This window comes from Epinephelus lanceolatus, chromosome 3, assembly GCF_041903045.1.
Source record: "Epinephelus lanceolatus isolate andai-2023 chromosome 3, ASM4190304v1, whole genome shotgun sequence".
In the NCBI taxonomy this organism is placed as follows: domain Eukaryota; kingdom Metazoa; phylum Chordata; class Actinopteri; order Perciformes; family Serranidae; genus Epinephelus; species Epinephelus lanceolatus.
In genome coordinates, this window is record NC_135736.1 from 11,980,409 (window position 1) to 12,003,652 (window position 23,244).

General features: G+C 40.4%; 1 protein-coding gene across 8 annotated transcripts in view; it reads left to right on the forward strand.

The window, feature by feature from the left end:
• The window catches only part of palm3 (paralemmin 3), a 57,297-nt gene that overhangs the window by 22,902 nt on the left and 11,151 nt on the right, over positions 1-23,244 (forward strand). For 3 of the 8 annotated variants that reach the window (XM_078164987.1, XM_078164990.1, XM_078164976.1), the window contains exons 2-5: positions 13,566-13,618; positions 16,000-16,080; positions 21,783-21,925; positions 22,493-22,565. In XM_078164987.1, the coding sequence (XP_078021113.1) occupies positions 13,574-13,618; positions 16,000-16,080; positions 21,783-21,925; positions 22,493-22,565 (342 nt within the window). In that variant the 5' untranslated portion in view covers positions 13,566-13,573. Of the gene's footprint in view, positions 1-7,458; positions 7,513-10,759; positions 10,818-13,565; positions 13,619-15,999; positions 16,081-21,782; positions 21,926-22,492; positions 22,566-23,244 lie in introns of all 8 variants that reach the window. The other 5 variants (XM_078164949.1, XM_078164958.1, XM_033624733.2 and 2 more) reach the window with 4 other exon arrangements.

The window sequence follows — 23,244 nt, forward strand, 5'->3', positions numbered from 1 at the left end:
TTTTTTTTTCATCTGTGGATATCTGTGGATAGTGCCCCTTCACTATGGACAGGATTCACAACTGATCGGCATAGTGACGCCACATGAAACTGCCACGACATCATCAATGAAACACTCACTGAATCCTTTTATCTGCAAACAGGGAAACATCTGCACTTCATCATTTCATTGTACAGCGTAGTGTACGGTGTAGTTTTGCAGGCAGTTACTTTTTAAAATCTGGGTTGAGTGAATAACACAATTGCGGTTGTGATTGACGGTGGCTTCGCTATTTAAAAATGGTGGGTTTGCACAGAATATCCCATGCTGCACCATTGACGATTCTAGTGACGATTCTCTCTGAGAAGTGCGGAGTGTTTTACAGGGGTTAAAGCAAGAAAACATTTTGTGCCTGAAATGTGGAGCACGGAAGATTTGTGTGCCTGAAATCTGAAATCTTTTCCGGAGCCGGGGGCTTGGTGTTGTGGTCACAAAATGAAGAAATAGAAATGTATGTGTTGCAAAGGAACGTGTTTATTATCAAAACGAACAAAAAGATTATAGCTTTAGTAGTTAATTTTCATATTAAACTTTTATAGCATAATGAGTTTAGAAATAAAGATTAAACTTTCAGTGGTTACCAGACTTTTTGACTTATGGCTCCTACATCTCTTTTTTGCCTTGGTGCTATTTATTTTTGGAAGCTAAATCATTTAGTCTGTTTGCAAAATTGTATCGTGCTTGATGTGAATTAAACAGGCAGTTACGTCGAAATTTCGCCTCTGGGCAAGCATGTCATCATTGAAATGGATCATGTAATGTTGTGGTGGTGACTTTAAAACTTCAGCAAAGAGGATTTTTATTGCAACTTTCGTTTCTGTCTGGTTTCTGTTACCTTACCTTCATAATTACTGCTGGCTTACCGGAGCCTCTCCCACTCCATCTGTGCTCTGTGTCTCAATGTGACATGATGTGAAAGCATGCACAGGCATCAGTGTTGATTGGCTATCACTTGTGCCGTGTAACCAATCAGAGGGGCTGTAGGCGGGACATTGTTACGAAGCCCAGTGCAGTGGGGACTGCAGGCAGGGAGGGAGACGGCTATATCAGAGCCAAAGGAGCGCGTTTTAAAATACATTTATTTGATCCGTTATCGATGAAAGAACATCTGATGCCGATTATGGTAAACAGTAGGTTGTGTTTACTCGCACACTGTGCTCCTAAATCATTTTCCCGGCAAATGCGAGTGAAATGCTCGCATTGCAGAGCACTTCTGCCCGTGCCAGACAGAAACTTCACCACCCCGGAAATCCGGCGCTGTGCCAGAGAACTTTAACCCCTGGTTTTAACTGCACCTTTTAGTGGCTTTGCCTCACTTGGACCTCAACCACAGTGGTACCACAAGAAGTACCAGGTATTACCCACAACTTTTGCTAAAGCCAAAATAGAGCAAGTCAAGTTGAGCAATGCCACGCCCTGCTATTCAGTGGAAATGCAGCCTACGTCTTTGTCTCGGGGTACTGTCACATTTAACCTGTTTGCTTCGGTTCAGACTAGCTCTGGTGCATCTGCTTTTTTAGTTTGATTCATTTTGGCTGTCTGAAAGTTGTCAATCCAACACTTTGATTTAGGCAATGTGGATGGAGTATTTCTACTATTTATCAGGGAATCATGGCGACCAGGGCGAAAATAGTTGCCACCATGATGAGTTGTAAAATCCTGTCGCAAAGTAACAACTCGGTAGTGTTTTGGCATCTGATTTGCCTCCAAACTCAGTGATCTCTTACTCAAACTGGACCTCATGGCTCATATTTCATGTCTCACTAGAACCCCACCCAAGCAGCCCCTCGTGTTGTTTTCATGCAGAGCTGTTTTCAATCTGAAGACCCTCTACAGGGCAGCATGACTTGCTGTCAATCAGATTTCCGCATATGAAACCATGCAGCAGTAATGATGACATTGCCAACTGTTGAATGAGTGAGTTAACTGTCAGTCCATAAAACATCATTTTTACACCTCCTGATTTGTTCATCAGTCACTCCGTCAGTCAAGCCAGGTCAATTATTATTTGTATTGCCCAATATGACAAACCACAAATTTGCCTCAAATCTTCAAGTCAGATCATTAGAAAAAATGGAAGAAACCCCAGTAAGAGAGGAGAGATCCCTCTCCCTGGATGGACAGACATGCGATAGATGTTGCATGTACAGAATGACCAATATAATAAAGTTTCAGAAGCCTGAAGACCTGAAGGCCTAAAGCCTAAAGACGCTGCGCTGCAATGATACTCATTGTAACGCAGATTCAGACCATGCCAAAGTAATAACTAATTCTAGTGACTGTTTATTGTCAGTCCTACAGTCAGTCTGTCATGCTCACCCAATATATGTGAGCACAAGCTGCAGGTCAGAGTGTTATGATGGAGTTTACATTATATTATGTTATGTCAATATGTTACGTTACATTACTGACATTTGTGGTATGTATTTTTTTTCTTATTGACAATATCCTTGTATTCGAGTGTCTTAACTGATATAGACAGAATTAGGCCAATGAGCCACCTACAGTTGAATGATATTTAGAGTTTAAGGAAAGCCACTGTTAAAAAGTTCAATAAATGCATGATGTTTCCAAAGTCAATGTGTAATCTTGTTAATCAGTTGTGATCTAGTAATTGACCAAAATGATTGTGATTATAATTTTTGCAATAATCGAGCAGCCCAAACAAAGAAGATCACAGGAGAAGATGAATCTGAGAGGATGTTGTTACCAAACAGCTACAGCCTGAGCCACATGACCTGCTCTCCAGTATGGAACTTGGAGAGGGGAAAGGCTACACAACCACAGAAGCACAACAGCACAAAATACAATGGACCAGAACTATAAGGGAAAAAATTGACCAAATTGCAGGTGTAAGAGCAACAAAAGAGCCCAAGTTGAAAGTTAAACTTAGAAACATGCATGTCACATTACTGTCTGGATCAGCCCAAACAGAGATCAGATGGAGTGCTGTGGGTGTGTGTTGTGTATGTAAGTGTTCTTTTACACACTAGGATACTGTAGGCAGAGCCAGGCTAAGACCAGCCTCCGTCCTGCTGAACAGAGACTCTATTGTGGTGTGTGTGTGTGTGTGTCTGTGTGTGTCCGTGTCTGTGTGTGTCTGTGTGTCTGTGTGTGTGTGGTACCTGACAGTACACCACTGATCCCCCACTCAATCCTTTTTATGGCTGTATAACATGGAGACAAAAAGAGAGCAAAGGAATTAACTCCTTTGAGATGCTATTGTTTCATCTCCTCTCTCATCACGATTTAGACAAATTGTCAGCCCTTTAAACTTGCTTTAGTCTAACTGCTGAATGCCTTGACCTGTTAGAAGATTTCTTTTGATATTCCCTTGCAGGGATGCCTTTGATGCTTAGAAGCACGTGTCCCGTTGCGATCATTTGTGCAAGCTTACTGTACATACTGTATCCGCACAGTTACTACCCTGATGTATGGGATCGTAGGCGAATGACGTGTTTTGATGCTTTGAAGTATACGCATTGAAGCGCGCATTATTTGAACGTCTGTGTTACTTCAGACCAAAGCAGGACCGTCATGCCTGTGAAGTGCAGCGGTGATAAATGACATGGAGTAAATCTGTGTTGTATGTTGTTGACTTTGATAATCCCCAACATGCTCCAAAGTCTACTACACTGTTAGCTCTGTGACGTAGCAGGCACACACATGCCACACATTAACCTTTCATCCTTAACTGATGAGCACACACACAAACACGCACACACAAGTGCACACAAACACACAGCAGTGGAACACAGTGTTTTCATTCCCCTGACCTGGACTGTCAATCAGTGGAGCTTGGCTGTGTGCTGTTGCAGCAGAACCATCCAAGCTCCACAAATTCCACCCATGCCACCCACCCACACACACACACAAACATGCACACACCATGTACAGTACACACACACACACACACACACACACACACACACACACATACTGTGTGTCAGATTTATTTCCATCTAGATAAGCAGGATATCCATCTCCAATAATGCAATTTCTGCTGCAGTCTGTAAAGCAACTGAAAATCAATAGCTGATGAAAAAGCACTTTACAACAATCTACTCTGTCCGTCCCTCAAGCTGGAGAGTTACTGCCTCTTTGACTGCCCCGTCTCTGATTGAAGTTCTATCTAGGAATTTGTTTTACAGTTAGTTGGCTGTCTGTTCAAGTCAGGCTCTTCCTGAGCGATGGCCGGTGGCGACAGCAGAGGATGTGCGAGTTCAGAGATCAGGGTCATTGCGATTGCATGTTCAGTCTCTAATCGTCTGGAGGACAGCGATGTTTGTACTCTTCCTGTTCCCAAACACATGGGTGAAAGGATATTTTCAATTTACAGTGGCCTTGGAATACCCTCTCTTAGTCTCTCTGTCTGGCAGGCCAGAAACTGTCGTTCAATCAGTTCAGTCTCAGTGGCACTTCATTTTTCAGACCTACTTTTTTGCTCCTATCTTGTCCACTTCTGCTCTTTTCAGTTTTATAGTTTACACTCCACACTCAAGTGCTGTACTCTAATCCCAAAGAGTTGAAAATAGAGTAATGTTGAATAGAAGAAGGATAATAGGACATGTAAAAGCTGTGCGCTAAATGAGCCTCTAGCAGATGAGCTGCACTTCAAAGCAGATGATTCCAGCGTAGCATCCCTAATACTGGTATTAGAAATTAATAAAACTATTAATGTTAGTATTCAAATGCGCTTACAGCACTGTCTGTGATTGAGGGCATACAATCTAACACTCAACCTTACCTCTGTCTTTGTCTCTGTCTCTGTCTCTCTCTCTCTCTCTCTCGCGCCTCTGTCTTCACTATAATCATCCCCCACCTTCATCCCCTCATCTCTTCAAGAAATGGAGCAGAAACTTCAAAGTGCAGAGAAGCAGGGTGGCCAGCAGTCTAACAGCGACGTGATTGCATCATCTCACAAAAACAAAATGTCACTGGGTGGCCTTTTAATGACTCCCTCCGCCCCCTCCCCCAACCCCTATAGACCTGGAGCTATTTTAGAAACTCTGTGTACGCTGTGTGTTCAGTGGCCAGTATTTACAGAACGAACCAATTCAGGAGACTGTTGCTCTTTGATCTCTCTACATACCTTATTGACATTAAGTGTGTCAGTATAAATGAAACTCAGTATCTTGGGTTTTGGACGGAACCAAACAAGTAATTTGAATACATCACCTTGGGGTGATGGAAATTATAACAGCTGTTTTCACTGTTCAATCAACAATCAATTTATTAATCAGGGGAAATAATCTGCAGATTTATCTTGCGATTTATCTAGCGATGCTTGGACAGAAAAGTGATCTGTGCTGTGCCACGGTCTCATGACCTTAAGTTTACAGCTTTCATGCTCCACTGCAGCCTGTGACAATCCTTGTGATGTCAGAGTCAATGGCCCTGTACTCTAAACCTCTCTAACATGTGCACCCATACTCATGTTAGCGCTCCACCTCTCAACAAAACTCTGACAGGTGTCACAATGGAAAACACTGTTTTCATACAAGCCTTGCACTTTGTGTATTTCTGTATATTGTAACTGCAATTGCAGCATTACGCTGATGTGGTGGTGCCATTGTAATCAGCATAGTGCACTGGGAAAGGCACTGCCAAAAAAAGAAGAGAGCCGAAGAAAAGAGTCGTCTGTTTTAAGCCAGGTGTGCCTGAGTATTTCCGCCGGTAACGTCGTTGCCACAACTACAAAACAAATCACTAAAGAAAACAAAACTCCTTTTCCCTTCCATGTGATGGTAGTTTTACATCGGCAGTTGGTGCTTACAAATGCTTTTGAAAATGACAGTGGACTCAGCGTTTGTGAGTGCTACTCAGTGCACCTCTTTGTGTGTCTTAACACCATCTTGTACTGAGACGAAATGTAAGGAGAGGAGATTAAATAATTTTTATGTCTGCACCAGTGATAGCCATGGCCAGAGGCATTATGTTTTCAGGTTGTCCATCTGTTCATCCGTCCTTCCATCCCATTCTTATGAATGTGATATCTCAAGAAGGCCTTGAGGGAATTTCCTTAAATTTGGCACAAATGTCCACTTCGACACAAGGATGAACTGATTAGATTTTGGTGGTCAAAGGTCACTGTGACCTCACAGAACATGTTTTTGGCCTCAACTGAAGAATCCACCCGTTTATTATGACAAAATTTCTCACAGATGTTGAATAGAATAAATGATGTGTGAAGTGATGACATTTTTTATCTAGGTCAAAGGTCAGTTTCACTGTGATATCATATCATATTGAATTGGTGGCACTATTCATGGGTGCCCTTGAAACTACTGTTTGTGTTGATCTCCTGTGCTGCCAGGTTGAAGATGTTTGTGAGACATCAATGTTTTAGAATGTGTAGCTTCTCCGCAGCAACATCCATATTTGAAACATTGCCAGCTGTCATGGCTACATATGGGTGTGAACATGCATGGATATAAACTAACTGCAACTTGACTGGTTCGTGGAGGCATACAACCATGAGGCGGTATTTCTAGTTTTTATTATCTTTTTTAAGCACTCATCTGTAAAACATGATATTAGTTCATTACAGCACATGGGACCATGACTACCACACATATTTCATTGATGTAGCAATTTTATTTTATCTTTTATTTATCTATTATTATCTTTAATTTTTTTTTTTTTTTTTGCTGCTGTGATACTTGAATTTCACCCCTGGGGGATCAATAAAGTATATCTTATCTTATACTGATAAAAGCAAATCATTTAAAATAGAAAGTAAAATAATCAAAATGAATTGAAGGCATGGTACACAGGCATGTGCGCACATGATCACGATGCTACCATCTCTACCTCAGCGAGGAAAAACTCTGGTTTGAGTGGAGTATTGTATTTGAATAAGCTAGTTCCTGATTCCATGGTATCACATATCATCACATGGGATTTAAATTCCGTGAACATGTGCTTTTCATAGACAACTTATCTACATTTCATCTGGCATAGCTCCTCTGTGCCACTGCTCATCTTATATTCTGCATGTCGGTTAATGCAGAGCAACAGGAGGCATTGGTTGTAAGTGCTACCTGTCAGCTCACTCTGATTGTACTGATTGCCTCTCCCACAGTCTTTTCACCTTTCTTGTAAGCCCTTAGAAAATGGAATGCTAATACCTTGGCTTTTGTGCTGTTTAGTTTGAAAATTATGAAGGGTTTTCTTTACATGCACTGTGATTTGGATTTAGCTGAAAATAGTTTGTGGACGTCTGTTGATCTTTTGATTAAAAAAAAAAAAAAAACTCTGCCTCTTGCCTTGTTGGAGTGGTATTGCTTACATACAGCCAGTTGTGCACTGCCTGTGAGTGTGTGTCAGAGAAATCCAAGAGCAGTGAGCTGTGATACTAAATGATTCTTATAGTTTTTCATTCCAGACACCCTACTGTTCTCCCATCTGTTCCCACAGAGCTAATGTCACTACACCAGCACTCAGCATACAGGCTTCATGGCACCCCACTAGGTAAATATACATTGTTATTTAAACATGCACACACATAGGCAAATATACATTCTTTTGCACCAGGGCAGGAGGAATGTATCGTGCTGACAGTTTGCAGGAAGACTGAATGACTGAGAGGCAGCTGCACTTAGTAGAAGGTTCTTTAACCTTTCTATATGCACACTGTTAAGCTCTCGTCATTTAAAATAGGGCTGTGGCATCTCATTGTTTTCAGGTCATAAATATGTCTTTTTTTCATTAACCAATATAGATCTAAAACAACGCTTGATTAATCAAGTGATCAATGACAGAAAATTATTGGCAACTGTTTTTTTTTTATTTTTGTATGCAAAAATGTCAATGATTCCCTAGTTCCAACTTCTTAAAGGGACATTCCACCAGTTTAATGCATCAGTGTCTGATTGCGGGTTTTTGGAGTGCACTACTGATAAATCTGATAAATATTCTTAAGTGATGTCTCTTGAGTCGGAGTCAGTTGGGGCTGAAGACTACAAGTCTGAAAATGAAAATAATCTGTGTGTTAATTTAGAAAGAACTGAGTTTATCAGAACTCTCCTCATTCCCGTTTGAGACTAGCGCCTCGTGACTACATTAGCTGCTACTGCCTGAATTTCTAAATAAACTGTCGGCAGTTAGAGTTACGTTGTGGATAATGTAGGTGCCATATTTTAACAAGGAAGAAGAATGCAAGGCATAAAAGAGATAATACCTCTGGATCTACTGCAATGACTGCCGGGATTCTTGAGTAGAAATGCAACAAGCGATTGTTTTCATTATCTGTTAATCTGCCCATTATATCCTTGATCAATCAATTAATCATATTGTTAATCTTATGTCAAAAAATACTAAAAAATGTCCTGTTTAGGTTCCCTGAGCCCAAGGTAACACCTTCAAATGTTACCCGCAGTCAAAAAATCCCAAACTATTCAGTTTATTATCATGCATGACAAAGAAAGCATCACATTCTCACATTTAAGAAGCAGGAAACCAGCAAATGTTTGACTTTGGTACTTAAAGAAATGGAAAAACAATAATTCAGTGATCAAAATGGATGCCAATAAATTATTTTGTATATCGACCTATCGTTGCAGCTCTTCTCATTGATAGAATAAGACCTTATTGATGGTTTTAGTAACACTTGATATGATTAGTGAAAAATGTCAGCCGCAAAAAAGGATTATTGACTAAACAATAGATTAACACACCATTGCAGCACGCATAAAATGTACTTTTCTCTTTCCTCTGGACTACCTTTCCCCCTGCCTCTACTCTAATCTTTTTTCTCTGGCTATAGCACCTTCAGTCCATTGTGTAAGTAGGGTATGGAAAGGGGGAGTGAGAGACTGGGAGATGCAAACTGGGAGAGACTCTGTGGGTGGGAGGTCATACCACTGAGGTCACACAGCCTACAACTTGCTGAACTGGCAAGTGTTTGTGTAGGACACAAATTATTGCCTTGAAAACCAAAAACCTGTCAGTTTTAATGGAAGAGAGGCTCTTTTTAGTCATCTTGGTTGGCATGTAACTGGTGTCACAGGTGTCTGTAATTAAACACAGTAACAGCTGAGCTGTGCTCATGGCTATGTGCCATATTGGTGTTTTTACTGCTGCTAATTGGTTTTGAGATGTATTGAATGTAGTGTGCTTTGACAGAGGCAAGGGTGCAGTGAATAAGTTCCACATCACATTTGTAGGTTGCTGTGCTTTCTGAATACCACAAGAGGGCTGTGGGAGATGTGTGAAAATTCACAGTTAAGGTGCAAAGATTCATGGTCAAAGTAAAGATTTCACATTAATAACACCTCTGATTGGTTTTTATAATGTGGACACTGCCCAATAAAGAACAGCTTTGAATTATAGCAAATCCTGAATGATTCTAAAGGCATGCTTTGCTGGTTTTTGAGCCAGCTCTGTGTCACTGTGGTGTGGGGAGTGTGTACAGATGAACAGTGTTAAGGTAAAGCCCATGCAGCCTGCTCCTGGAGCTCTCCACCTAGTGTCTGCCAGCCAAAATGCACCTGATGATGCAAAAGTGTCACCAATGACACAAAATGACACTTTCCAGGTCATCTAGTTGATTTTTGCTCACAGCACAGTTGTGGAGTTCCCAGCCCTGCCGGCATGGGCTGTGCCTCAACATTGTTTATCTGCACACACTCCTGACACCGCAGTGACACAGACTTTTATTTCATGAAAGTTCCATTATTCAACACCATTGCTCAGATACTGAATTGGTGACACTTACATTGAAACTTTTTATGCACTCTGGCACTGTATTTATATTAAAATTATATTAAAAATGTTTTCCAAGTGGTATCTGGAGCTGTTTGTCACTCCCTTTTAAGCCATCAGACTCCTTTGACAAAAACAGTATTTTTTCCCTGTGGATCAGGGGAGTTAGTGGTCTACCACTGCCTTGATTGATCGTTTAGAGTAATTGTGTGACTTTCAGATCTGAACTAACATCCACAGCAGTACATTGCTAGGCTCCCGTGCCAGTTAGAGTATAATAGGTCATTACACATTTGTCACATTTGTCAAAGAAAGCTTGACTCAGTCACAAAGAGGCACATTAAATGGGCTATGAGGTTTATATGTAGCAATGTCATCATGCAGACACCTTCTTCAGGTCAGGTGGGAAAACATTTTTAGAAGGGCTTGGGAAAATAGCATGTTGACGCTAAAACAACAACTAAAAAAAGTTTGGATTTGAATATATAATGAACACTACTGGGAAGCTACAGAATGATATAAAAACCTAAAAAAGAAATAATGATCATGACCTCAACTGAAATTGAATTATTCGAGATTGAAAAATTTGTCTCAGCTGTGAGAAGATTGACCTAATTTTGCTTGATAATGATCAGGGTCTCGTGGGAAATAAATTTAATCTAAAATGTCTCCATTCTTCCAGTTCTTGAGCAATCTTTTGTTTTCTGTCTGTCGTGTACCTGATTTGTTTTTGTCACAGGTTGTCCCATTTTGTGGACATAAGGGAATCTGAATCCCAAACCAGTTTCCCGTCACCTCATTCCCCCCTTGTCTTCTCCTTCCCTGCTGCTCTTCTCTTTAACCGTCTTGACTTTGTCTGCCTCTTAACTTTTTGACTTTGTCAGCCTCCCCTTCTCTACCCTCCTGTATCATGTCTAATTATCGAAGTCAGTGTGTGTCTACGGGGAGCTCCTCAATACCTCCTCATCAAAGCCTCTGTTTGTGTTTGCTTGTTTATCTCTGGCTGCTATTCTAGGCGCTCTCCTGAAGCCCTGATGAGACACAAGCCTCCACTCCCTACGGAGGCTTATACTGTAAGCTGTCACTGCACCTCCAGTCATTCAAAAACACTGCCAAAATGAGATTTTGTCTCTTTCTACCTCTGATGCTCTTGAAGGGTATCTCTTGTCTCTCAATCTCTCTCTATATATTGCATATATTTAGTCTTTCTGCTGATCCTTCCTGTCTGTCTCGCCACCTTAGGTCTTGTGAGAGCTCCAGTGTAATGAAAGGCATGCTAGAGGTTGTTTCCTCATCAAAAAATTCCCCTTCCCTCTTCGTCTTTCATCTTCATGTTTTCCCTCCATACACAGTACACCTACATTCTCATATTGTTTTATGTGGGGCCCCCTTTCCCCTGTGACCCCACCACCCACCCCACACCCTGAGGATGCCGAAGGAATCCTTTAGGTGTTGGTAAGGAGAAGTTTCTCACTATGTTAACTATCACCCCTTAAAGCCCTGAAAGATATACCATATTGCAAGAGCTACAATAGCATCAGCTCTACTGAGTTGCCTTCTGGGGAGAAATGAGAAACCTCATTTGTAGAGTATGTGAGTGTTGGATGTGTGGAGGGGGGTTTCAGGAGAAATGAGTAATGTGGATGATGCGTGAAAGCTTATTTTGGCAGTTTGTATGTGAGGTTCTTTTTCTAGAACTAGACGTGTCAGTGTGCCGTTGTAGGTAAGGTAAGGTCACCATTTAAGTTTTATCATCCCATTGGTGTCCATAGACATTAGCTTGTTTGTGAGGTTTTGCATGTGTAAAGTGTTTGTGTGTGTGTGTGTGTGTGTGTGTGTGTGCATTGGTAAGCACATATTTTGTGCTTCAAAGCTCTGTAATGGCGATTAGCGACAACGGCTGTGACAGTGTGGTATTTGTTCCAGAAATAGGGTGCCGTATTGCTCAGATCTCCTCAATATGAGATCTCAGTTGCTGTGATGGCTAAATGTGTTTTTTGGTGTAGGACAGATCTCTTTACACACCACATGGGATTGTCAGTGACTGGAAGATTACTGCTGCCATGGCGTTTAAAGCTCCTTTTTCCAATAACAGTGTTTTCATTATAATTATTCTTATCATGTAGAGTCTTTTTTTATGAAACCCACCCAGCACTGAATTCCATGTGGGCCAAAAATAAGTGTTGTTTCTCTCTTGAGAAGTTGACTAAAAGCAGAGTTATGACTTGTGATGGCAGGAACTCACTAATGACTGAGTTGCTGAGAGCTGGTTGCTATGTATGACTCTAGTCTATGCTCTCTCATGTGCCTCTGAGTTTTGGGGAGCTCAAATATTGTCCCATTTAGTGTCAGCTGCAGGGGAAAACAAATATTGCCTATGCTCATTTTCTTCGAGATGCCAGAGGCTGTCATGACAGGAACGAGAAGCTTAATGGGAGTGTGAGGGAGATGGTTTTGGTCAGGGTGGGAATGGTGTGGAGAATTGTGGGTCATCACTCACAAAGACACGTACTACCAGGATACTTGATATTCTCTTTGTATTTTTTTTTTTCTTTTTCGGAACTATTAATTTTATGATTATGTTTTTTTTTTCACTTGCTCATTTACATGCTTCACAAACAGCAAAGGCTGATGTCCTGTCTCTGATCTTGTGTTGCCACATATCAGCTGCCTCTGTATCCTCTGATGTAGCACGGTGGGGCTCAAGGAGTTTGGGGACTAATGCAGAAATGCTGTTTGATTATCTACTTCACAAGCTCTTTAGACCACAGAAAACTACATTTGCAGAGACCCTCACCCCCAAAAAACTGGCCACACAGCCCAAGAAGTAGTTAGGATTTGTTTGAAGTGGGGTTGTATGGGATCCTCATCCATAATCAGCACATTACCTGCAGTAGATGTCTGTCAGCATGCCTCCACTTCGGAGACCTAAAATATCTACAACAGTTTACGTGTACGCTATATTGAGAGTGTTTTCACTGCTTAACCTCTCTGACAGACAGCCTGTTCCAACAGGGAAGCCGTTAACAGCATCAGTCCCCCATCTATGATCTCGTCAAAGCCACCAGACTGACCAGACAGTTAGTTAGTTTGTGTTATTGTGTAACTTTGATGAATCTGACCTAATCCTTTTGAACGCCAAAGTCACACAGTCACACAAACAAAATAACTGGTTGAGGCAGTGGTAGTCCAGCGAGGCAGTGGTAGACCAGTAGTTCCTGTGTCTAGTTATGTAAAATCAATGTTTTTTCCCAGTGGAGTGGCTTTGAATACAGGCAACAGCTTCAGTTCTGTGCCGGAGATGGCTGTCTGACAATAATTTGATGCAGTGGAAATATTTCTAAATATATATATTTGTTACTGACCCATTCACAGCAGTGCATTCTTTAGCTTCCATGTTGGACTCAAACCTGTTTCTCCAAACTGGGGGCATGTCAATTGCCATCAACTGTATAAAATACACAGAATATGGATAAGTACCTCATACAAATCCACTTCAAAAGATCCAGGCTGCGGTGCTGAGTAGCTCACCTGGTAGAGCAGGCACCCCATGTACAAAGGCTACGTCCTTGCCACAGTGGCAAGCAGGTTTCGATTCCAACCTGCAGCTCTTTGTTGCATGTCATCCCCCCTCTCTCCCCCTTCATGCTACCACTGTCCTATCAAATAAAGGCTAAAAAGCCCCAAAAGCAACCTAAGATCTGAGCTATCCTTTTAAGAGAATTGCAGAGGATAAATCTCTGGGAATGAATGGATACAGCTGACTTGTGTTTGTTTAACCTCTGACCTCAAACCCTTAACCCTGTCCTATTGTGTCACAGGTGCCAGGATGGATGAGACGGAGAAGTACAAACAGCGACTGGAGGCCATTGCTGTGAGTTCATGCAGACACACAATCATACAGTCTCACACATGTATTTATCTGTGTATGTGCAATAAACACAGTACAAGAGACTGCAATATTGCATTCAGGGGATTTTTTGAGTTAGTTTAAAGAGAATATCAGCAGGAAACTGACCTTTAAAATGTAGTTGTCATTGTTTTTTATTTGTGCCTTTTATGTGTAGGTCAGTGTTCAATTTGGAGATCATTTCCTTCCATTTTTTAAATTCAACAAGCAATTTGTTTTTGTTTTGTTTATATTTTAGCAGTACACTGGAAGCAGCAGAGTGGCAGAACTGAGTACACTTTAAATTCTGTTTATTTATCACAAGTAATATCATCATTGCAATATTCAACATTGTTGCATATTTCCCACATATTGTGCGGTCCTGGTATAGAAGTATCTAGTGACTGATGTAGAAGTTGCACTCTAAAGCACTGCTGCTATCAAGAAAAGAGATGTTTGGGTCAGTCACAGTCAGCAAATGTCTCCTCAGACAGATGTGAATGTGGAAGTCTGAGACAACTTTGAAAATGTTCTGACACGGAGTTTGGGGGAAACAAAGGAAAGGTATTACTTGCTAGCTTATAAGTGAAATCAACAAATTTTATGATTTCTTGCTATGAAGTCATATTTCAGCCAAGAAATGGGTTGGCCGTTGGGCACACACGAGGCCTGAAAGAGGCGTACACCACTTCCAAGGCAAAAGTTGTGTTTTATAGAAAGAAACTTAAAGGTAGAAGGTAAGCGCCTGAAGGAAAACACTGACCCCTGTGTACATTTTGGAGACAGGAGAAATTAGCAAATGAGATGGCGAAGTGGTGAATAGAAGCCAGATACTAGAAATTAAATGTGAGAGGAATTATAATACATTTAATGATGTCTCACACATGCCTTTGCCTCATATCACACAGTACTAATAAAGCCACTTTATAATAAACATTCAGTTCAGCTGTTTTATTTGTGCCTGTGCTAATGACTTTTCCACAAGCACCTTTTAATTATAAAAATTATGCAATTATTAAACTCCATATCCTCATTATGAGTCCTAATCATAATGCAGACCAAGTCCACCATAACAAAACTTAAATAAATAAGTTGTGTTCACTTATCAAACTTCCATCTTCAAATGGGATCCCAGGGTAGGTGATACCACCGATTACAACTGTCTGACTGCTGTAAACATATAAAGACTGGGGTGACAGTCAGTCATTGCCATGAGTCACCGTAAAGACCCATTGATCAGCAGGTGATAAACATGCATGAGGTGCTTTGCATTGATCATTTGTGGTTAAATGTGGGCTTGTAGAGAGTGGGTTGTGAGGCTGATCCATGTGTGGACAGTTCCAAGTTGATTTGGGATTTATAAAAGGAAATGGCACACTGGCAGGCATACGCAGGTTATTATAAATTAGAATGTTTTGTGGCGCATGCCTTTTTGAGCTACTGTCTGCACGTACACTTTTAGTATGGATCCTACGTACTGTTTTATAAATGAGACCCTTGGTCTGTCTTCTATTGGCAAGTTGCTCAGAATGCAAAGGAAATGTGAGCATTTAATGGAGATTTATGAAAATAAAATTAATTTTATTGAGCATAAGCTTGTGTCTTTTATGTTGCCTTTTTGTCCTTATGGTTATTATTGGAGTCGCTGATAATACAGCACAGAAAAGACATCTAGCTGTCTGTGAAAACTGGACAAAATTTCTTTGAAAAATTAAAGTTTTGTAGATTATAATGGCATGTAATTTACTACATATTCATCTTTAAATCGTTTCTACAGGACGTCCTGTTAAGTCCTTTTGCAAAATCAGTTAAAGGTAAATCATATGCCATATACTACAATGTGTTAGGCTGGTTTATAAGTGGGGTTATCTTGTACTTGTCTACTTCAGGTTCATCCACAGTATAGAGAGAAAGAGAGGATAAAGAGACTAAGCACTCTGAGCTGTCCATAAGTTCTAAATAATTTACTGAGTGTGCAATGTGGTGAGCCAGGGTGTCCCTGGTCCCATGTAAACAACACTGGGTTGCCATGGGGACAGCTGCTCTGAGCATTATGGGATATAAAGTATACCTGATGTCTATGGTGACAGTGTCCTTGTGACAGATGGTTGACCAGGTGTCCCCGTTTTACTCCTTCCCAGTGATGTTTTATTCACTGCCATCTCTTCCCTTTCTTTGTTTCTGTTCATTAATTTACATCAGCTTTTTTATGTCTGACTGCTGATCTGAGTTTCTCCATCTTTCTCTTTATGTGAATAAAATTGAACTCCTCTTGCTCTCACCCCCCTACCTAAAATATCAATATGTCTACATTCATTCACTGTTTTGCAAATTTTTCTCCCACCCCCCTTCTTTTCCTGCGTCAGGAAAAGCGTCGGCTGCAGGAGGAGCAGGACAGAGCCAGGAGAGACTTGGAGGATGAGAAGCTCAGACTACAGCAGCTCAAGGTCTGACACACATACACAAGATGATCTAACCTGCCTCATCCGTTCACACACTCATGCAACCTTAATTTCACTCCCACTAAAATCTTCTGCAGACCCATTCCAGCTTGTTAGCAAGTGGATAGCCTCCAAAATGATTTTGTTTCCACACACACTCTCTCACACATGTGAACTGTACAACCTTCCACACTTCCTGGTCTCCTGCAAGGTTAGAGGCAAGCCTTCCTTTGCTGAAATCGGTTTTTATGTGAGTGTTTACACACTCGGCAAGTCACAGAGCTGCTCTATTGTTTTCACATCATTTCCAGACTGGCGTTCCCACTTCCTACTCCACTGTGCTACGCTGGCCTGGGGCACATTCCTCAAATTGTGTGAAATTTGTGCAGTGTGCAAGCGGGTGTGCATGTGTGTGATGGTGTGGTCATGCAAGAGAATATTTTGCTACGCCAACCATATTTTTGTGTGCATGTGTGTTCGTGCACAGTGCTTCAAACATGAATCGCATCAGTATAATTAAGTTGCGAGAGACTTAAGAGATTCATTTAAAAAATGATTATGCTGATACCTTCTCTCACAGGAGGTGATATCATCATCGCTTTTAGTGCATTCATTAGCTTTGACATTGACTCTAACCCCAGGGTAGATGTAAGGATGTGATAGGAGGGAGCAGCAACTTATACACAGCTCTTGACCTGCAGGAAAGTTTAGAGAGGGCCGTGTCCAGTCAGCCAAAGGCACGGGGAGCGAAACAGAGCAGTGCTTGTTCTGGACTGCATGAGAAAACACAGAGATGTTTTTGTGATGCTTATAGTTAAGTAGGTAGCTACTGGCTAACGGTTGCCAGATTTTGCAAACATAGGGCCATAGGCTGGAGGGATGTATGGGTTTTCAGCTGCTTTCACCTCAGTAGTAAGTGAGAAGCTTGCAGACGGTAAGAGAAACTGTAGCTGCTGTGAGTACTTTGCACTAGATTATATTGCACATAGCCACTTTTTAATGTTTGAAATGATCATCCTGGCTGTTTCATAGATTAGATTTAGTACAGTAAATTTTCCCTGCAGACAGACTGTGTTTATTTCCGCTCATCAGGGTCAGCTGCAGACCAGCGTTCCTAGAGCTGGCGAGAGCTTGCTGTCTGGCTCAAGGGCACTTTAGCGGCACAGATGCCTGCCGAAACAAGCCCTTGAACCAAGGTCAACTGGTTGCAACACGGCTGTCATACTTACTAAGTCACACCGTAGCCCGTGTTATTAGTCCTGACATACAGAGAAACACAAATGGTTAAAATGGTTTAAGTGAAAAATATCTTCCCCTTGACAATTTCCTGGTTTAACTATCTCAAAGAAGTGTTTAATATCTACAATGTGCAATCGTTTTAAAAGTTAAAAAATAAAGAGGAATTTATTTGTCTGTGAAGAGGTACTGCAAATACCAAAGGAAATACATTTATGGAGTATAAAATGGCAGGCTTGGATTTTTAAGCCTGACAAATGGCGGTGTAAACACTATCATCACAACATCATTTTGATGTCGCTTTCATCACCAGGGTTCCCTTTCTGATGGTGCAGTTGTACATCACCACATTTGTTTGTTTGTTTCTGGATGTAGCATGAAATATGTCCAACTTCTGTTGAAGGACAAATAACATTTAAACTTTTTCCCTGATAGTACATGATTTACTCGCTTTAGTTTAGCGACAAAACATGACAAGTTTGCCAAAGTCTGCATTATACATGACTTATAATGTCCTGGAAAAAAAGAGCTGTGAATGATTTTTAAAAAGGTGAAGAGTTTTTTTGATATCATTACACTGCTCATGTATTTTTTTGCATACTGTATCTGAATGCATCAAAGTAAAACTAAATAAGATATTATTGAAAAGGAAGTTTTTCCACATTTATCAGTAAAAAAAGTGACATTTATACAGCTCACACTAATATCTTCAGGTAAAATTAAGTTGTACTGTTTTAGAACAATATGAAACCTATAGTAGCTTTTGTAGTTTGAGGTGGACTGTCAGGTTTACAATGGAAACTCATGCAGTGTATGCCTTTGTGAGCTATGTTAATCATTGTCAAATATACAAACACACACAGAAAGCTTTTAGGGAGTCTGTGTTGAGGAGTGGAGTGGAGGCTCTGGGGAAAAAAAGTTAAAAGATCAAAACGAAACAAACAAAAAAAAACAATAGAAACTGGATGTTATTTAGATGTGTATTAGACCAACATGTTAAGAAGATGACGTTCAGAGAGTACTGAGCTCTACAAACTGCAGAGAACTGCGCTCCTGTTTTTGTAAAACTTGAAAGTGCTTGTTTTGGTGTTCTGTTAGGAGGGAATGGTAAGTAGCCCGGGGCATGTTTTGTTCACTGGGTCATGTCTATTTACTGGAGCAGTGTAGGAATAAGATGAGAGTAAAAACTGCACCCACATGCTGTAGATTCGGGCCAACGTCCTCTCTGTTGGATAGCTGAGATGAAGACCACTGACGTGTTCACCGGTGTGTTTCTCTCTCTCTCTCTCTCCCCCTTTTTTCCTACCTTTACACCCTCAAATAACCACATTTTGGATTACTCTCCCCATCTCAATTTCTCACTCTGGCCATGTCATTGCTCTGCACATCTTACTTCTCCTCCCTCTGCTTCTCTCTCTGTGTCTGAAATCACATATCATGATGACTCTTGCTAATGCCCACGTTTTACTTTATAGTTAGTAGTACATTGAGATTTACATCTTTTAAGCCATCTTTTAAGTCAGTTTGCATTGTAACTGATGTGTAATGTAGCATGACTGTAATTTTTGTATCTATGCAATGCATTACATTTTGGGATTGTTAGCAAAATGTAAGCTGTGTCCCAATTCTACGCAGGCTACTAATTTTGTTTTGAATATGTATTGAGTTCACACAAGAAAACTGACAAATTAAAGTATAGTCAAAACACTCAGTATTCATACAAAAACACAATACATAATTTCCCCACAATACAGTGTTCAAAGAAAATGAAGGACCTGTTTAAAAATGAAAACATTTTCTTTCCTGCTTTAGTTTAATTGGCAGTGGCAGTTGTGTGATTGACATGAAATGTATGTTGACTTGTACTGTAAAAGAAGTAGCCTGCTGCTGCAGGTCTCCGTCAACTCTCACTTCTTTTAAGTCCAGGCTGAGGGCTTTTCTCTTTGCTGCTGCCTTTTAATAAAGGAAGTAGTCATTAATTTCTTACACTGAACTGTAACCATAGCCTGTAAAATTAATGGACATAACTACCGAGACGGTACCTGTTGGTTTGCAGACTTATGTTTTAAAGCCTCGAGTTTGGCATTTCAGCTGTTGCCATTTTGACTTTTTGGAGAAGTGATCATATTTGGGCAAGAGGCTGGCCAGTGGAGGAGTGAGGGGTGGATCTAGCTGAGAAGCCAGGGGCACTATGAGCAGACAGGCTGCGACCCAAAGCAGCCAGTCCTTAAATATGCATAACTTTAAGCCTTAATAAAATGTAAACATGTGAGTTATAAAACAAAATCACCCCCTGTGCAGTTGTCATGAATGTTGAAATCAGCTATAGAGACCAAAATATTTTTTTTGTTCCAGGCTGTAAACCGATAACATAAGATAAGGCACTTATGTGTTGGCTTCATTTTTTAGAGCTGGAGGTTGCCACTTGACTGTAATTTTTATTCTTGTATTTTATACCTGTCTTAATATGTTTTTAGCTGTTTTTTCTTTTCAGTTGTCTAGCTCTTTAATCAAGGGTTTAATTGCACTAAATGTCCTTTTATGATGTATTTTTTTCCACTTTGTCTTAATGCTTTTGGTGTTTTATGTAGAGCACTTTGAATTACCTTGTTGCTGAAGTGTGCAATATAAATAAACTTGCCTTGCCTTACTATAAAGATGAGCACACAATATAGTCTATAGTTGGTATGAGGTATAAACTTTGGACACAGTGGTATTGTCAGGGTATGGGAACCTTGTTTTTCATTTTATTGTTGGCATTTTCGAGGACACAATATAGTGCATATATTTTACACTTTAGACACACATTTAAAGTGATGGAGGCTAAATATAGTGCACTAGATAGCAAATCAGGAGTGATTATGGACACAGTCTTTCTCTGTTTCTCACCATTCTGCCAGTGGCAGTTGGTTTCAGTTGAACATTCTGTTGCTAGGAGCAACCAGTACTGGCACAGTTTTACCGCAGTTGGAGTTACACTGATTGTTAGCTTCATCTTCCACTTTGTGAAACGCTGACGGGCATATTTTATTTACTCTCAACATACCTTGTTGGACCGTTATCTGTAGGTACTCCATTTATCATAGCTATTCTGTGACAGGTGTTTCAAGTTTATGTAATTTTAGGAGTTAGAGGAGTTTTTCTGTTCAGCTAAGACTTGGCTGAACAGAAAACTCCTCTTAGCTGCTAAGTGCTAGGTTAGCTATAATGTACGTGCTAAGCTAGCTGTCTGTTTCTGAGTTAGCATTGTAGTTTGGTTAATGTTAATTAACTGTTCTGTGACATTAGTGGATGTTAAATGGATAAGTAACATTAATACTTTGTTTTTCTGGTATGTTCCTTTACAGATAATTTGACAGTTAGCCCATAAGTTACTTTCCTAAATCCTGTTAGCTAACGTTAGCCTAGTAGTTAGCCTAATTCAGTCCTTTGGTCTAACTCTTGTTTATTGCATTGCTTTTCTCCTGATTTGTAACTAGAGCCTGACCTTTGATTCAGGACCCAGCAGACTGATATTATCGACCAATATGAGCTAATCACAGATATGTCTGTATCTGTTTAAATGTCAGCCAGATACCCAGAAATTAACAATTGACAACAAACAATACTTGAGATGTGTTGCAAGTAAGTTAATACCGGATGGTGTCAACATCACATATGTCAGTTTGTGGGCCAGAGAACATTGACAACATATCTTAAATTGTCCTGCTGAGTATTATCTTAGTTCCAATTCTTTTGGTCCTTAATAAAAACTTTTGTTTAGGTTTTAAAGAAAAATCAGCCAGAATATTGCCATTAGATTATTTTAGCACTCAAATATCCATATCAGTATCTGCCTCTAATTTCAAATACTGGTGAAGCTGTCATTGATTTTGCAGTGTTTATCAAATTGCTGCTCCCAGTAAAGACTTAAAGGCCACCTACAATTGGATGGGTGATAAAACTAAAGCAATTATTAAGATATTAATATGAATATTTTCTGATATCTAATTCACTGGCTACATATTGTCATATAACAAATGCTTATAAAATAACGTGAAATAATTAAACTGATATTTCATTTAAAGAGCTTTGTTCCACTGAAGGTATGGGCTTTAAAAATGAATCCTGTATCATTGTACATGTAGTTTTATATCTTGATATTTATCTACTGTATGTTTTGTGGTTTAGTCAGTTTTTTGGAAAATCAACTGACCAAACTGTTCATGACTAAATAACCAGCCAGGTCTGTCTGTTTTTGGATTATCCAGCAAATTAAGCACCATATCACAGAAGTCCATCACAGCAATGCAAAAATCTGATATTGCCAACAGGCACCTCTGCCCACTGATTTGCAGAGTTGCCCACAATGGTCTAATATCATCATCCAAGAGTATAGTGTTTGTCATGTTATGATTACAGTTGCTTGAATAACATAATCAGATCACCACAATACATTCTTTTTCTTCCTCGCCTTCTCTTTCTCACCTCAGAGGAAGTCTCTGAGAGACCAGTGGTTGATGGAAGGAGCTCCTTTGTCCCCAACCTCTCCAGACGCCCAAAGCCCTCGCTCTCCTCTTTGGGGATCCCAGGCCCAGGAGATCGAAAAGCGCATTGACAAGTACAGCCACAGTGTGTGAGGTTGTGTGTGTGTGTTTATTTGTGTGTGAGTCAGTTTGTGAGCTGACAGAGCTGGAGAGAACTGACACATTTTTGTTGTAGTTGTATAGTTCAAACTTCATGTATAATTGATAGCTGCAGCATTCCCTTTTCTATTTTTGTTTTCTTGTCATTTTTGCTGTTGTTGTACATTATGTATGCTTTGGCAAAGTTAAGTTTTAATTCCTGCCAGTACTGAACTTGCAGGGCAAGAGGGTGATCCAGCCTACTCGCTTGCCAGACAGTACTAGACTTATTGCAGTGGACAATGTTGTCAAGTCCCTGAAGACTACACTCCAAGATCCCAATCTTATTATTGCACAGGTCCACAGCTTTGCCCCACTCACCACCAGGGCTCCTCAAACTGTATATGGCCGCTGGGGGAATTTAATCATACTGCTTCCGAGAAGAAAGTGCCTACTGTAGTGTTACTTAGATTGGGATCATAAGCATTAAATTAAAACATAAACTAAGAGTGCATTCAAGGTATAAATTTTATGTGTTTGTTTTTGTGTCTGTCTGCACAACTTTGTGTCCGTCTCAGGTTGCAGTCAGAGAATCAGCAGTTGACAGAGGAGGAGGAGAAGCTGAAGAAACAGATGGAGGGTGGCCAAACAGTGAGGAACTTGCACACACACACTCGTCCACTCACACTCTGGACACAAAGGGGTTTGGAATTTGTGTCGGAATAAGCTCGCTCCATCATCCTCCATTACGCAGAAAATTTCCCACAACTTCTGTCTATGGCTCTTTGCCATGAATAATTCATTTCCTCTCTTAATGTACCTTTGATGTAGCACCTCTTGTTCAAAAGCAGAACCTTCATGAATGTGAGCAGCCCTGTTACATAAACAATTTAGCACTTGATCCACTCTGGAATTATTGTTTCACCTCAAGCCAAGCACAAGTTATGTTTACCTGAAGGTCTTTTTAGTAGAACAAAAGCGTTGTCCCTCCTCTTCCGCCATCTGCTCCAGGGTCCTTTTAGTGAAGTATTTTTATGGTTATATATTCATCTTAATTTTGGCTTTTGGAGTTCAGCTCAAATCGACTGGAGACATAAACAGAGGATGATTTCATTTTTAATAGCTGTTACAGCCTGTGATAGAGGAGACATGGAATGTATGACCTTATCTTCTGTGTGAAAATACATCATTTTTAACGGGCCCTGCCAGCAAAGCCTTGGTTTAGTGGGCAGATTGAGAATGAGTGACAGCTAATATCTGGCAACTGAAGCTGATTTTTTTTTTTATCACTTTGTTTGCCTAATGCTTTCTGATGAGACTAGGAATGTGA